At 37.2% G+C, this 16,216-nt stretch overlaps 1 protein-coding gene across 2 annotated transcripts in view; it reads left to right on the plus strand.

Moving 5' to 3' along the window:
* The window catches only part of SYT1 (synaptotagmin 1), a 514,105-nt gene that overhangs the window by 443,638 nt on the left and 54,251 nt on the right, over nucleotides 1-16,216 (plus strand). For both annotated transcript variants that reach the window (XM_075857001.1, XM_075857002.1), the window contains exon 11: nucleotides 9,083-9,200. In XM_075857001.1, the coding sequence (XP_075713116.1) occupies nucleotides 9,083-9,200 (118 nt within the window). The remainder of the gene's footprint in view (nucleotides 1-9,082; nucleotides 9,201-16,216) is intronic.

Raw genomic sequence — 16,216 nt, forward strand, 5'->3', positions numbered from 1 at the left:
ACAAAAATTTGTATGATAAACGCTCCATCTAATAGAGCCTTAAGTCATGGTAAGTTGCCCTAGGTCAATATTTTCTCATACTGGAAACCAACAGCTGCATTTAATAGAGGCATATGCATTGTCAGTAATAATCTTACCAATATATAGCATGCATGTATTTCTCAAAACCAAGAAAAGAACAGGGATCAGCTGATTAGTCGTCACTTTGCCATAGAAATGGCCTGATTTTCCTTTGATAAGTTCTCCAGCAAAATATTCATTTTGATACATTTCCTTTCATGTGACACACTTATGTAAATTACGAGTGATAAGTAATGCATGACAATCAGCTCAGAGAGAAGAACTTGCTTGCTGTCAGTTTAGTGTTCTAAAGAAGAAGGTTAATGCTGTTTCTGCAAGTCACGCTGTGGGAACCTCTAACTATACCTTGCACATTTCATGTAATGATCAAAGTAATGTACTCCCATCCATTATTTATGTGCAGAAAAAAAAAACTACAACTGGATCCACATGGTCCCTATATAAGATAATTAGGCCACTGGAGACCCCTTTTGCACAGCATAACATTGTATAGTCCGGAGGGGACTCTAACTCTCATCTCTTCATATGAAACTTGTATGAATACCTTATCCTACAAAACTAAGAGTCCATTCTGATGCTTGAAAACATGTATTAGTACAGGAATGGATCCTAAATAGAAGAAAAGTATCAAGTATATGTACGCACCTATACTTCTCCTATGAGACACATAGTATAGGTTATATTTAGTAATGAAAATGTCTGTTTACAGGATGTAGAAAAACTGCAGGAGATATGGATACCCTGTAGCTTTGGTGTGTCATGGGCAGCTGGTATACATGGGCAGAATGAGCGCCGATTGATGATATAATAAGTCGATCAGCAATTGTTAACAGGATCTTTTACACAGACTGATTCTTAACTATATGGGGACAAATGATCATTAATAAGAGCGTTCCGTCCCCATCAGTTTGCATTATTGTCGGCAGCACATCCGATGATTTTATTGGCTGTATAATAGATGTGATCAGCCGACAAATGAGCGTTTGCTCGTTTGTCGGCTGATGGCTGTTCTGTTTACACAGACCAATAATTGGGAATGAGCGTTTATAAAAAAAACACGATTGTTCGTCGATTACTGGCCCCTGTAAATGTGCCGTAAGATTTAGAATGTTCCTACATGCAACAGGTGAAGTCTTGCAAATAACATTTTAGAGAACTGAATATAAATTTGACATTCTGATGGCCTCTCTAGCTAGGTCACAATGGAAATTGTACTGAAGGTTTAAAGTTCCTCAATGCAATTTAAAAAAATTAGCTTTGCATCTACACAAAGGCGTAGCCACCAACTGCTTGCTCCATATTGGTTTGCTTCATGACGATAATGTCAATGAAACACTGCCCAGGTTGCAAAGATAATATTAGAACAAACAAAAAAACTAGGACTGGGATTTGGGGAAAAAGGGACAGTACATCTGTATGCTGAAACAGCTGTAATGACAGAAGATAAGATGGTTTACATAGCAAAATGGAGAACCGAACAAGATGTACTGTATGCCTGAAGCTCGGAATTAGGCATATGTGATTAAACATATGTAATATATGCATAATACATGGTTTTAATCAAGTCAAGTGGATGTGCCAATTTGCTATTAGTGTATGTACCTCTCAAAAAGACTTAAGACTAGTTTAAAAAAAAAAAAATATATATATATATATATATATATATATATATATATATTAATTTCAAAAAGTGAACGTCATATATTATATACATAGATTCATTACACACAGAGTGATCTATTTACAGCATTTTTTTATTTTAATGTTGATGATCATGGCTAACAGTTAATGAAAACCTAACATTTAGTATCTCAGAAAATTAGAATATTAATTAAGCCCAATTTCAAAAATGATTTTTAATATCGAAATGTTGTCCTACTGAAAAGTATGTGCAGTATTGGTTGGGGTTCCTTTTGCATGAATTACTTCATCAATGCGGCGTGGCATGGAGGTGATCAGCCTGTGGCACTGCTGAGTCGTTATGGAAGCCCGGGTTGCTTTTGTAGCGGCCTTCAGCTCATCTGCATTGTTGGGTCTGGTGTCTTATCTTCCTCTTGACAATACCCCATAGATTCTCTATGGGGTTTAGGTCAGGCGAGTTTGCTGGCCAATCAAGCACAGTGATACTGTGGTTATTAAACCAGGTATTGGCAGTGTGGGCAGGTGCCAAGTCCTGCTGGAAAATGAAATCAGCATCTCCATAAAGCTTGTCAGCAGAGGGAAGCATGAAGTGCTCTAAAATTTCCTGGTAGACGGCTGTGTTGACTCTGGACTTGATATAACACAGTGGACCAACACCAGCAGATGACATGGCTCCCCAAACCATCACACTGTGGAAACTTCACACTGGACCGCGAGCAACTTGGATTGATGCCTCTCCACTCTTCCTCCAGACTCTGGGACCTTGATTTCCAAATGAAATGCAAAATTTACTTTCATCTGAAAACAGGACTTTGAACCACTGAACAACAGACCAGTTCTTTTTCTTCTTACCCCAGGTAAGACGCTTCTGATGTTGTCACTGGGTCATGAGTGGCTTGACACAAGGAATGTGACAGTTGTAGTCCATGTCCTGGATACGTCTGTGTGTGGTGGCTCTGGAAGTACTGACTCCAGCCGCAGTCAACTCCTTCTGAATTTCCCCCAGATTCTTGAATGGCCTTTTCTTAAAAATCCTTTCAAAGCAGCGGTTATCCCTGTTGCTTGTGCATCTTTTTCTACCACACTTTTTACTTCCTCTCAACTTTCCATTAATATGCTTGGATACAGCACTCTTTGAGCAGCCAGCTTCTGTAGCAATGTCCTTTTTTGGCTTACCCTCCTTGTGGAGGGTGTCAATGACTGTCTTCTGTACAACTGTTAAGTCAGCAGTCTTCCCCATGATTGTGTAGCCTGCTGAACCAGAATGTTGGACCATTTAAAGGCTTAGGAAACCTTTGCAGGTGTTTGGTGTTGATTAGCTGATTAGAGTGTGACACCATGAGTCTACAATCTTCAACTTTTACCCAATATTCTAATTTTCTGAGAGACTCAATTTTGGGTTTTCATTAACTGTTAGCCATAATCATCAACATTAAAAAAGAAATAAATCTGGAAATAGATCACTCTGTGTGTAATGAATCTATATGATGAGTTTCACTTTTTGAATTGTATTACTGAAATAAATTAACTTTTTGATGATATTCAAATTCATTGAGAAGGACTAGTGTATGTATGTGTATATATATATATATATATATATATATATATATATATATATATATATATATATAAAAGTAGAGATCTTGCAGCACTCCAAATGTGAAAAAATAGTGGTTTTATTCAGCCAACAAACAGCGAAGTTTCTGTCCAACAATAGGACCTTTATCAAGCATAGTGACACACTGAGTGATAACAGTTTATGTAGAGCAAAAAGGCATGTGCATAATTAATCTAATTAAAATACAAATTAAGTGCATAGTGCAAGAAATACATTGTTATTACGGTATCAAATACAATCGAAAAATTGATACATGAAGTGCAAGTGTATATACATATATAGCAAACAACAATACAACATAGCAAAAGTACAAAGTTCCATGATTATAGCATAATCATATATGCGCCAGTTGTATCAGAACTAATCATGATAGTTCCACTCACCAATCAGAGCTTCAGGACCTTCTTGCTGAAAATCACCATCAGGTTGTATGTGTCACGATAATTATTCCACACCACGTTGTATTCGAAGTGTGAGTGAGTTGTCAACATCCGTTTTAAGAGACCGGAAGTCCTACGTTGCTATGCAACATGACGCTCCAAGAGCGTAATGACGAAAATGTACGCTCCGCACCGTAAACATCACTCGCAGAGCGTCCCACGTTGTCAGCCAACCACAGGTCAATAGACCCTGTCTAGTTGGAGAGGTAAGAGTTATAGCACAATTATTTATGGTATAAAGTATAGTGCCAACCAAAAGAAAATCAAAACATAATCTAGAATATGCTCCTAGGGATAATCAGTGTAGATATGATGGTACACATAAAATGTCTAACGATTTGTGTATGTGAACAGATTAGAGGCACCAAAGGTCCACACGCGGGTATACAAGATCCCTGGCCACACTTCCGTGGTCAAAGAGTTCCAGCCCCCAGGATCTATAGGATTGAACCAATTGCATTTTCATGCATATAGGTAATCCAAAAGATCACAAACGTGTAACGGAGCTGCATATATCGCTGCAGTAGCTATTCCAAAATTCTGATATTTATATTAATTAAGATGTGTGTACCTGAGTAACCGACCCAATATCTCACAACTGATTATTCCTGCTTATGATGTATACCCGCGTGTGGACCTTTGGTGCCTCTAATTATATATGGACATATAGGTTCACTATTCTTATTAATATTACTGTTCTTACTATGAAGATTGTTGCTGCTTTTATAAAGTAATACAGTAATACTAATTAAAATGATAAAGTAATGTTTAAGTAGGAAACTGCTGCATGTTTCATAACTTGTGTTGTAAAGCCTCTTGCACACTGCCGTAATACAGCTCTGTACAGAGGCGTGATATGGCACTCATAGCCGTCTATCTGTCCATACTGTACATGCCTCTAATTTCATACAGAGGTATAGAGAGGTTTTTTTCTGTCATGGAATGATCCACTGCACACTGTATTACAGAGGTATTCTTCCATAGAAGAATTACTTATAGAGGAGAATAACTCTGTAATCCAGTACCGTACACAGCACTATACAACGTTATGCAAAGTGCTTACGGCTTCATATTACAAAGCTGTAGGGACCCCGTGTGCTGCCGAAGAGACTCTGTGCTCTGCCATGTGCATTGGGCTTAAGGGTACATTTTTTCCAGCAATGTAATTACAAATTCTAAATACAAATGTCCCTTCTCTTGAGATTATTCAGTTTAATATCTTACTACCTATTTTCACTAATAGACTGATGCCTTCTGAGTAGCTGATGTCTTTCAGGAAATGTCGCACTAGCTTTTTGTAATGAGACAGTTATACAGCAGTAGGTGTACAATAATTACAAAATATCTGAAGAACTAGTGTTGCGTGTGCTCAATTCCAAAACATGGGGAATGTATCACACGCTACTTAAAGGGGTTATCACAGAAAACACATATCCTGTTGATAGGGGATAAATGTGTGATCGCTGGGGGTCGGACCGCTGGGACCCCTAGCGATAAGGAGAACGGGGAACCAGAAGTCCCCCGAAGTGCACCATGAGAAGCATGGGACTTCCAGGTTCTGTGTCCGGCTTATGTGTTCAAAAGCTCCATAAAAATGAATGGAGCACCAGTCACGCATGTGCACAAGCGCGACTGGCTCTCCATTAATTTCTACGGAGCTGCCAGAAACACAAGCCGGACACAGGAGAAGTCCCATGCTTCTCATAGAGCACTTTGGGGAACTTTCGGTCCCCCGTTATCCTTATCGCTGGGGTTCCCCCAGTGAATCACACATGTATCCCCTATCCTGTGGGATTGCAATTATACAAACAGGCTGAATTCCATTGATAAAGCCCCCTCCCCCTATTTGTCTCTACCATAGTTTACACGCAAAAAGTTCTCACATAACCCCTTTAGGGTAATCTATTTTTCTTTTTAATAATCTTGAGGTCTAATAAATGACATATTCTATGAACTAAACATCTTTTAAAGAACCGATATTCACACGCCGGCAGTAGAACCTGAGAGGGCCCAGTATGTAATGCTTTGGGGAGGGAAAAGGGGTCGTTCGTGGTACAGATTTTGTACTGGAGCCCAGAAGCTTCAAGCTATATATTTGACTGTTGATCTAAAATCTTATTTTGTGAAAAGCTATTGAGTCTTTGTATCTACCAAGTTTTTATAGCCATTGTTTCTTCAACAATTTCTTATTAGAAATATAAAGTGTTATTTTTTTTCACCTACCAAAATCTGTAGTTGAAGCTCACACTCATATTGCTGACACTGAAATATGAAATACATCACAAAGCAGCAGATAACTGAAACCCCTGTTTTGCTGACTGTGCTTTTGCCAAAATAATCTATACTCTAATGGTTTATATGCCCTGTGCATGTGGAAGGTAAAGCTTTTATCTACTGATAAGGCACGTCTGCATTATCTCAGGATTTTTAATTTTTTTCTTATTCTTTTTTTCTCAATTTTAATTAATTAATTTATTTCTGTTACTTATATAGCGCCAACATGTTATATGTTTTCTTAGCTTATTACACATTTTAATTCCAAGAGCTTTTCTATATACTGTGTATAAATATATATATATATATATATATATATATATGTATATATATATATATATATATATATATATATTGAATATATATATATATATATATATATATATATATATATATATATATATATATATATATATATATATACACAATGCATTCAGAAAAAAAGTCTTCAGACCCTTTACATTTTTTCACATTTTGTCATGTTGAGGCCTTGTGCTAAAGTAAAAAAGTCATTTTTTTCCCCCATCATTCTGCACTCAATACCCCATTATGACAAAGTCCAAACAGAATGTTAGTAATCTCTGCTAATTTATTAAAAAAGGAAAAACTAAAATATTGCATTGATATAAGTATTCTGACCATTTACGCAGTACTTTAGCTAAAGCACCTATGGCAGCGATAACAGCCTCCAGTCTTCTTGGGTATGATGACACAAGATTCGTACACCCGGATTTCGGGATTTTCTGCCATTCTTCTCTGCAGATCCTCTCAAGCCCTCTCAGATTGGATGGGGACTGTCAGTGGACAGCCATTTTCAGGTCTCCTCAGAAATGTTTACTTGGGTTCAAGTCAGAGCTCTGGCTTGGCCACTCAAGCACATTCACAGAGTTGTTCCTAAGCCACTCCTGTGTTGTCTTGGCTATGTGCTTAGGATCATTGTCTTGTTGGTAGTTGAGCCTTCTGCCCAGTCTGAGGTCCAGATCCCTCTGGATTAGGTTTTCATTAAGAATATCTCTGTACTTTCTCCACTCAACCCTAACCAGTATCCCTATCCCAGCCACTGAAGATCACCTCCACTGCATGATGCTGCCACCAACATTCTTCACCGTAGGGATGGTATTGGGCAGGTGATGAGCAGTGTCTGGTTTCCTCCAGACATGAAACTTTGAATTGTGGTCAAAAAGAATAATCTTGGTTTCATCAGAACACAGAATCTTGTTTCTCACAGTCTGAGAGTCTTTTAGATCTTTTTTACAAACTCCAGGCGTGCTTTTATGTCTTTTACTGAGAAGAGGCTTCTTTCTGGCCACTCTACCATAACGCCCAGATTGGTGGAGTGCTGCATTGATGGCTGATATTCTGGAAGTTTCTCCCATCTGCACACAGGATCGTTGGAGCTCAGCCAAACTGATCATTGGGTTCTTGGTCACCTCTCTTACCAAGGCCCTTCTCCCCTCATTACTGAATTTTGTGGGGTGGCCAGTGCTAGAAAGAGTTCTGGTTATTCCAAACTTCTTCCATTTAAGAATTATAGAGACCACTCTGCTCTTGGGAACTTTCAGTGAAGAATTTTATTTGTATCCTTCTCCCAATCTGTTCCTCCACACAATCCTGTCTCTGAGTTCTATGGGCAGTTTTTTCCTCTTCATGGCTTGGTTTTTGCTTAGATATGCATTGTCAGCTGTGAGACCTTATATAGACCGGGTATGTCTTTCCAAATCATGCCCAGTCAAATGAATTTACCATAGATGGACTCCAATCAAGGTGTGGAAACATTTCAAAGATGATCTAGAAAAATGGGAGGCCCCCAGAACTAAATTTCAAGTGTCATAGCAAAGGGTCTGAATACTTATGTCCATGCAAAATTTGAGCTTTTCATTTCCTATAAATTTGCAAGAATTTCTAAAAATTCGGTTTTCACTTTGGGGTATTAAGTGCAGAATGATGGGGAAAAACTTTATAATTTTTTTTTCATTTTAGCATACGAGGGAAGAAAAAGGAGGATCCTATAGGGCGCTGCTGCGTGGTTGTGGTGGAAAGTCAATGAAAAATAGAAGATATATAATAATTATTTATTGAACAATAGGTGGCTACGCGTTTCAACACTGAACTAGTGTCTTCCTCAGGCCAACTTTTTTTCATTTTAGCACAATGCCTCAACATTACAAAATGTAAAAAAAGTGTATATATATATATATATATATATATATATATATATATATATATATATGTATGTATATATATTGGACCCATTGAGGTAGCAAAAGAGGGTGCAGAGGTGGAGAGAGGTACATTCTTCCGTTATGGTACTGCTTGCTGACCAATATCATGCCAATGGAAACCTGTGGATGAAGGCGCTGATTTGATGACTTCAACATCCATATATTTTATATAACCATAAATTCTAGATTTTTTTTTCTATTCTGATTTAGACTTGTTTTTATGTCTTTGATAAGAAATGCCTAGCATTTTATGACAGTCCCTACAGACATAAGATTATCTGAAAATCCAAGAGCAATCTTATCTCTATCCCTAAGAGATTTTGTACAGAGTGATGTCATGACGTGCAGAGTCACATGACATCATTGGAAGTTACGCTTTTGCAGCAGTAATGTGGAAGCAGGAAGTTCATTGAAAATCTGTGAGTGAGCTAATTTTCATTTTCCTTTTCTTGGTTTGGTCCATAGTCCTATAAATTTCATTAAGTTCTCTCATAAAAAAAATCAAATATTACTTTGTTGCTGCTTATAAAATTACTTAAATGGGTGGTTTAGCTCAATACTGGGATAATTCTCTAGAAATGTCAGCTTTGTTTTTTTGTGATAATGAAATGTCATATAAACAAAGAGGTGAAAAGAATAAAATTACATTATGTGAAAGTAATGTAAGTGGATCAGTGTAATAATGTCATAGCCATCCTAATGACTCCACGCTATAGAATTATTTCTCAGCTATGGCACATAATCGCTATAAATCTGCATAAACACAAACAGATTTGGCTGATTTATTGCTTGAATTGTTTTTACAGCAAGAAAAACTTGGTGACATCTGCTTCTCCCTTCGCTATGTACCCACGGCTGGCAAACTAACAGTTGTTATTCTTGAAGCAAAGAACCTAAAGAAGATGGATGTTGGTGGTTTATCAGGTAAGTGACAAATACATACATATGAATAAATGGGCATACTTTAATATCTAGAAGTGCGCTGAATACTAATACCATTAATTAATTACCGTAAAGCTCCACCATGGAGCTTCCTTCAAGAATATATTAGGGCACGATTATAAATTAAGAGTAAACTTGGAAATTCACTAATGTAATAGTGTTCGTTTTTTAGAATTACTACATTTTTACCACCAAATAATATTTTTGGGGCCAAAATTGCATTCAGGTTTTTCCAGTCGCAGCACTGGCATCCGCAAAACATTATTGCCTTCACTGAAGCATTGGGAAGTAAAATAAAGAAACCTCAAGGTTCAATGACAGTAATGCCAACCTGATCTCATATGCAGGGCTTTAAATCCTGTTCATATCTCATTGTCTCCTCTCGATCCCACCATAATTAGATATATCCCTACAGTTATTGCTTGTAGTTGGTCATACATGAATTCTTACATTAAGCCTTTGTAGCTCTTCATAAAGGTAGCAGTATAAGCTCAAAAGGAGCATAAAAAAACCAATACTTCAACACTGTATTTGAAGAATATCTAAGCAATATATATCCTACCATAATGGGATTGAAAAGAGACAATAAGATGTGAACAAGATATGAAGCCAAATATGAGAGGGAACCTCGAGGCTGAATTTTTTAAATTCAGTTCCCATTGTTTTGGTGAGTGGCGCTTTTTATGTATTGTGATTACAATGGATAATTCATCAAAGAACATTTTTTATATTTGACTTTGAAAATATTGACTGTCCTGTTTTTCTGTATTATACTGTCCTGTTATATTGTCCTGTTTTTCAACTGTTTGATAATGTTTTCTGGGTAGGTTATATAATATTCCATTGTGTATTATTTATGGCAACCTGTATTATGTGAATGGATATCAGATTACAGTCTGAATGTTTTTCACTGTAATGCAGGTATATGTAAAAATTGTCACAATATCCCTATTCCCGTTCCTATTAGTGATTTTTTATTTTATTTTATGGCATGCATTAACCATGTCTAATTATAGGCATATGTAACATAAAACAGAAATATAATTTTTCAAAACAGCCTTGAATTATGTAAACTTCATATTAATAAATGTGGATTACTATTTTCTTTCTGGATTTATAAATACATTGATAAATTATATATAGACCTGTTAAAGAATGATCTTTTTTTATTGGGGCATCCGGTCGATGCGGTATCAAAGATAAAAGTGCCAATTAGTTGGCAGGAATAAATCCGATTCAATGAGATTCATAAGAAGCAAAGGCATATGTCTTGTGACCTTTATGCCCTTGCTGGCTTGAAGTAGTCACATAGATGAGGGCATAGGTGGCAAGCTAAGTTCCAGTCTTCTGGGATAACTAAATACTGTGACAAAACTCCAACTGAAACTTTACCGAAAAACTCAATCCCCAAATGAGAAAGGTGAAAATAAATGTTTACTGTTCTATTTACTGCCATGGTTATGCCCTGTAGACTTTCTGCTCACCTCTGGCAATGTCCTACAAATACATCTCATGAGAAAGTATGAAGCGATTCTGCTGAAAACTTAAATAAGGATTGAACTGTAAGCCTTGTATACAAATGGAACCTGTCAGCAGAAGTTTATTGATTTGTATTGTCACAGCAGATGAGTGTATATTCCTAAGCCCTATAATGACATAAGTAAGGTTGTGTTGAAGAAACTGGAATATAATACAATCCACACAACCAGCATCAGTATGCCAAGGGCAGGATTCATTTCGGTTGAGAGGTTATTTAGGTTTAGGTTACAACAGTTGATGAAGGCAGGATGGTCATTCTAGAATAACTACAGTATAAGATCCAATAATCTCCAGCAGAGACTCATATCATGACCAGAATTGCCCTTTACTGTGATAGAAGATATATTCACCCATTTAACCCAATAATGACTCCTAGCTTATGTGTGTATGTAATGTAACTAAGCCTGACATTCAGAAAACCTGGCGTTCGGTGAAGTCGCCTTTTGTAGCTTTGTAGAAATTCTCTTTATTATTATATGCAGAACAAATATTTCCATTACTAGTGTAAAAAAAAAAAAACATAGAGAGAAGGAAAGATGTTCAATCCTTGATAGGATTTCATCTCTTCCTCTCAGCAATTTTATTTCACATCATTGACTAGAAATTGGTGTTTATTCCAATATATAACAGTTTTTTTCTCTCAAAAAGAAATGAGAATAAGGTATGTGAATAGTAACTGGTAGGAGTATGGCACTGCATTGACATTGTACCTTGTCTATTGGCAGATCTTGATTCGATTCCCATTTTCCAGCAGACAGTATACACGACATGGAGCTTTGTGTAGATTGATATAATTCCCATAAGATGAGGGGGAATGTTATACAGTATAACAAAATGGCCCAACTTTAATAATAATGGTGGATTTTGCATGAATAAAAATTAAAGAGGGTAGTTGGTGAGAATTGCACTAATTAATTAAAATGTGTTCATGGTGAGCCCTGTCCACCACCAAAAGTGCCTACAATAGGCACGTGAGCATCAGATATGGAGCAATGGAAGAACATGGCCTGGTCTAATGAATCACGCTTTCTTTTATATCATGTGGACAGCCAGATGCATGTGCTTCTCTTACCTTAGGAAGAGATGTCACCAGGAAAAAAAAAATGGAAGCTGTCGGAGGCAGTGTGATGGTCTGAGCAATATTTTGGTGGGAAACCTTGGGTCCTGGCATTCATGTGGAGGTTACTTTGACATGTAACACCTACCTAAACAATGTTACAGACCAGGTACACCCCTTTATGCCAATGGAATTCCCTAATAGCAGTGGCCTCTTTCAGCAGGATAATGTGCCCTACCACACTGAAAAAATTGTTCCGGAATGGTTTAAGGAACATGACAAAAAGTTCAAGGTGTTGACTTGGCCTCTAAATTCCCCAGATCTCAATTTGATCGAGCATCTGTGGGATATGCTGGCAAAACAAGTTCCTTCCATGGAGGACCCAACTTCATAGCTTACAGAAAAAAGGATGTGATTTCACATGACACCATCAGAGGTCTTGTGAAGTCCATGCCTCTGTGGGTCAAAGCTGTTTTGGCGGCACAAGTGTAACCTACACAATATTAGGCAGGGGGTTTTAATGTTATGGCTGAATGATAAATATGTATTTATTTATTTATAGTGTACAGTTTTCAGGAATTGAATTACTGTATGTAAAATGTTCTTAGGCATTTGTATGTTCGTATGGATTTATACCCTTTAATACAGGCCATTGAGAACAGTCATGGTGACATTAGCAGAATCTCACTTCTATTGTGTATTCTATTCAGCATAAGAAATGTTAATATACAGCATTTTATTTAAATAAAGGAGTATCTACAAAAAACAACCTTTAACATCTCTGTTGAGAATTTCCCCTTTATATTTGGGGCCAACAGACCTAGAAGGCCTGTGGTTGGAGAGGGATGCTGTAAAATCTTAATATGCAGCATTTTAAACATGTGATGTACCAGTAAATGTTATGACCACCTCCTAAACAGGTCCACGTTTCCTTTCATACTGACATTAGCGAGAGTTGTCTAGTGCACTAATAACATATACTGTATATATAATATCTTTGTTTGCACTTTATTTGAATGTTTTTGCAAACTACTTCTGGAATAACAACAGCATAAATATGCTTCCACATCTGCTGTTAAAATAATTTGTGCTTCAGGGAATACTTTTAGTATTCCCTAAAGCACAAGTGCTTAATATTAGCACACTCAAGTGCTTAGTACTAGCATGCAAATAAGTATACATATCTTTTAGCTTTATTGGTGTTTGTTAAAGGGGTTGTCCGGGCATGGACAACTGATGACCTATCCACAGGATACATCATCAGTATATGATCGGTGAGTGTCCGACACCTGGACCCCGCACCGATCAGCTGCATTGGCTGCCTCCAGAGACGGGATGTCCATGACGGAAGCAGGTGGCTCTGGTCCAGAATGGCGGCCAAGCTGCAGTACTGCAGCTCTGCTCCTATTCAAGTGAATAGGAGCAGAGCTGCAATTCTGCAGCACGGCCGCATGCCATCTGCTTCTGACTCTGAACTCTGCATACACTGCATAACATCCGGCGCCCAGATCAGGTCTGGGTGTCGGACCCCCACTGATAATATACTGATGACCTATTCTGTGGAAAAGACATCAGTTGTCCGTGCCCGGACAACCCCTTTCAGGATTGTATCCAAGAAAACAAGTTTTAATCAGTTACTATTTATATACTTTATATTAACCTTTAGTAAATGATGGCTGGTTAGCATACATGAAGCAATTTGGAGTCCAAATTATGTGTTTTGTTATTTTTTATATTGATGAATTATTTATTTTGGAGGGATATTATTTTCAATATGGAGTTTTATGTGTATTAGTGTGACAGTAGTGTTTTGTTGGATTTAAGTGCCTGAGTGTTGTCATGTCACTCTTCAAACTCTATGTTCTTGTATGGGAAGGCAATTACCAGTGCAAGATTCATGTTAGTTTCAGAATTTACTCAAAAGATTCAGAAAAAAAAAAGTATTCATTGTATTAGGAAACATTTTTCAATATTCTAATATACTTTGTTGTATAGTTCTTCCCAGTTTTTGAGATATCTGTTTGCTGTCATTATATGAGTAACTTCATTGTTTACTTCCAAAGTGTTAGAATCTGTCCAGGTCATGTGATAAACACACAGGTGCACATCTTTCTATATGTCCTGCACAATAATTACAGTAGATCTGTTACGAACCCTGCACCTGTGTAATCATCACATTATCAGGACAGTTTTTTATCTTCTGGAAGTAAATAATAAGGGATACCATTCAATGGAAACAGATATCTTGACAACCATGAGAAATTTAATAATTGACTATATTACAAAATAGAAAAACATTTAATAATACAAATAATAGGCGTTATATGTTGAAACTAAAATAGCCCATTAAAAGGTTAGTTTGGATTAGAAAACAACTCAAGTGGTTCCCATGTTCACAAGGCTCATCTCAGCCAAATAAGAGAGTAGCTACAAAGAGTGTCTCTTGTTCTGGTGGACCTAGCAGGTCTGTGCATTAGATTTTTGCATTTCAATGAGAACTATGCAATATATTATTTTCCCTATGTTGAGGCTGCAGGAAAACTGAAGATTTGCTGCCAGGTTCCCCCACAAACTACAATTACTTGCTGTGGTCTCAACAGCAGAGGACCTTCTTATAAGCTCATTGTTGGGGATCCTTCTAATATAAAGGGAATTAAAGCGGAGAAAATACTTTTCCAAATACACAGAATATTTCCCTATGTTTTAAATTCTAACTTCTGGTACCAATATAGATAACAGATTGCAAATATGAAAAAAAAAGAAGACTAAACCTCGGGGTAGACTTCCAAAGTAGTCTACTAGCATCTTCTAATCATTGACTTTGACAGGTTTCTGGTGGAAATGTTGATTCAGTTTGTTGGCCATTCCACAGAGACTGGTCCTGAAGTTTGACGGTTGAAGTATAATTTAAAAGTTAGAAGAATACACATAATTTTGCTCTGGGCTCATATCTATATTAAACAATTGTATTTGATATTGAATATTTCATCTCAGTATTATATTTAGACTCAAATAGATCCATGTAGCGTTAAGTACTCCGGTGCAGGTAGAGAGCTCATGTATAATAAGATAAGTCTGCGGTTTTCATAAAAGAAACACTCCAAGTTCATCTAATTCCGTCTTAGAGATCTATATTGTAGAATCTAAGAGGTCTCTTGGTGTGATTCTGGCATCCTGGTGAGAGAAGTATAAAGAAACTGTTTGGCCTGTATCGCACAAATTATCAGAGCTTTTAGAAAATGTTTCCGCAGATTATATTAGCTTTTGAAGAGAAAACACTACATCCGACAGAAGGCTAGTATGCTCGCTATTTACACAGGAGTTTGCTTGCTCTAGGGCATTCGTGTAAAGCTTTTCATGTTTACTGTCATCTGTTTGCTTCATAATTTACAGTCCTGGCATATCCAAATGCTAATAGTTTAGGTAAAGAAATAATAATCTGCCCCCTTTGTGCAGTTACCTGAGCTTCACGGTACACATGTCTTTCCCGTGTCCTATCTGAGAATACCCTGGAGCCCATTTCTTCTTTGGCATCTCTCCATTTCTGAATTATCTGTTGCAAGAGACATTTTGTCTGAGGGAACAGATTGCTGGTTTAGTGTAAGATCTGAAACTGTCTTACATTGCCATGAAATCTGCTTTAAATATAAAGCACCGCAGGGTAATATACAATATTGTTTAATAGCAGGCTGAGCTGACATGAGTATAGGAGATGTTTTATGCAAATCGATGCCTTTCTACATGCTAATATTTATCTGCCGTATAGTACTTAGTAACTAGGCAAAATAAATAGGATGTCAGGGATATTGCAGACCAGATGGTTGGCATTCTGTCACAGGGCATCTAAGATCTGATGGACTTGACCTCTGATCTCAATGTAGTTGACAAACAGCTTCTTATTCTCTGAAGTCCAGGTGACATTTCGATTTTGATTTATTTTACTCGTGTCCTAATCCTCCAATGTAAATAAAGAAGGAAATAATTTTGTAACTTAACTGCAATTAAAGTGATAAAAGACAGATACCCTCACTGAAATCCGATGAAAAGCATTAAAGTCAATGGATTCCATCAAGCGCCGTTAGTGTCCCTGATGCAGTAGCTCCACAAATTCCATTTTTTCGTTCCTCTATTTCTATGACAAAACAGAAGAACGGAAAACTTAGAGCACATGTGAACAGGGCCTAAGGCTGTATTCAGACGAGCGTTGTAAAACTCATCTGTGTTTCGTCAGGGAGATCCTGATGATTTTGCAGATTCAGTAATTTGTCAGAGTGCGTTCCATGTGTCTGTTTTTCACATCCGTGTAGCATCAGTGATCATCAGTTTTTTACGTACGTCAAAAATAACTGATGCTGCTGAGTCAGTACATTCTGCTTTTTTTTCAGCATCTGTTAGCAACCAA

This window comes from Rhinoderma darwinii, chromosome 3, assembly GCF_050947455.1.
Source record: "Rhinoderma darwinii isolate aRhiDar2 chromosome 3, aRhiDar2.hap1, whole genome shotgun sequence".
NCBI classification, from domain to species: Eukaryota; Metazoa; Chordata; class Amphibia; order Anura; family Rhinodermatidae; genus Rhinoderma; species Rhinoderma darwinii.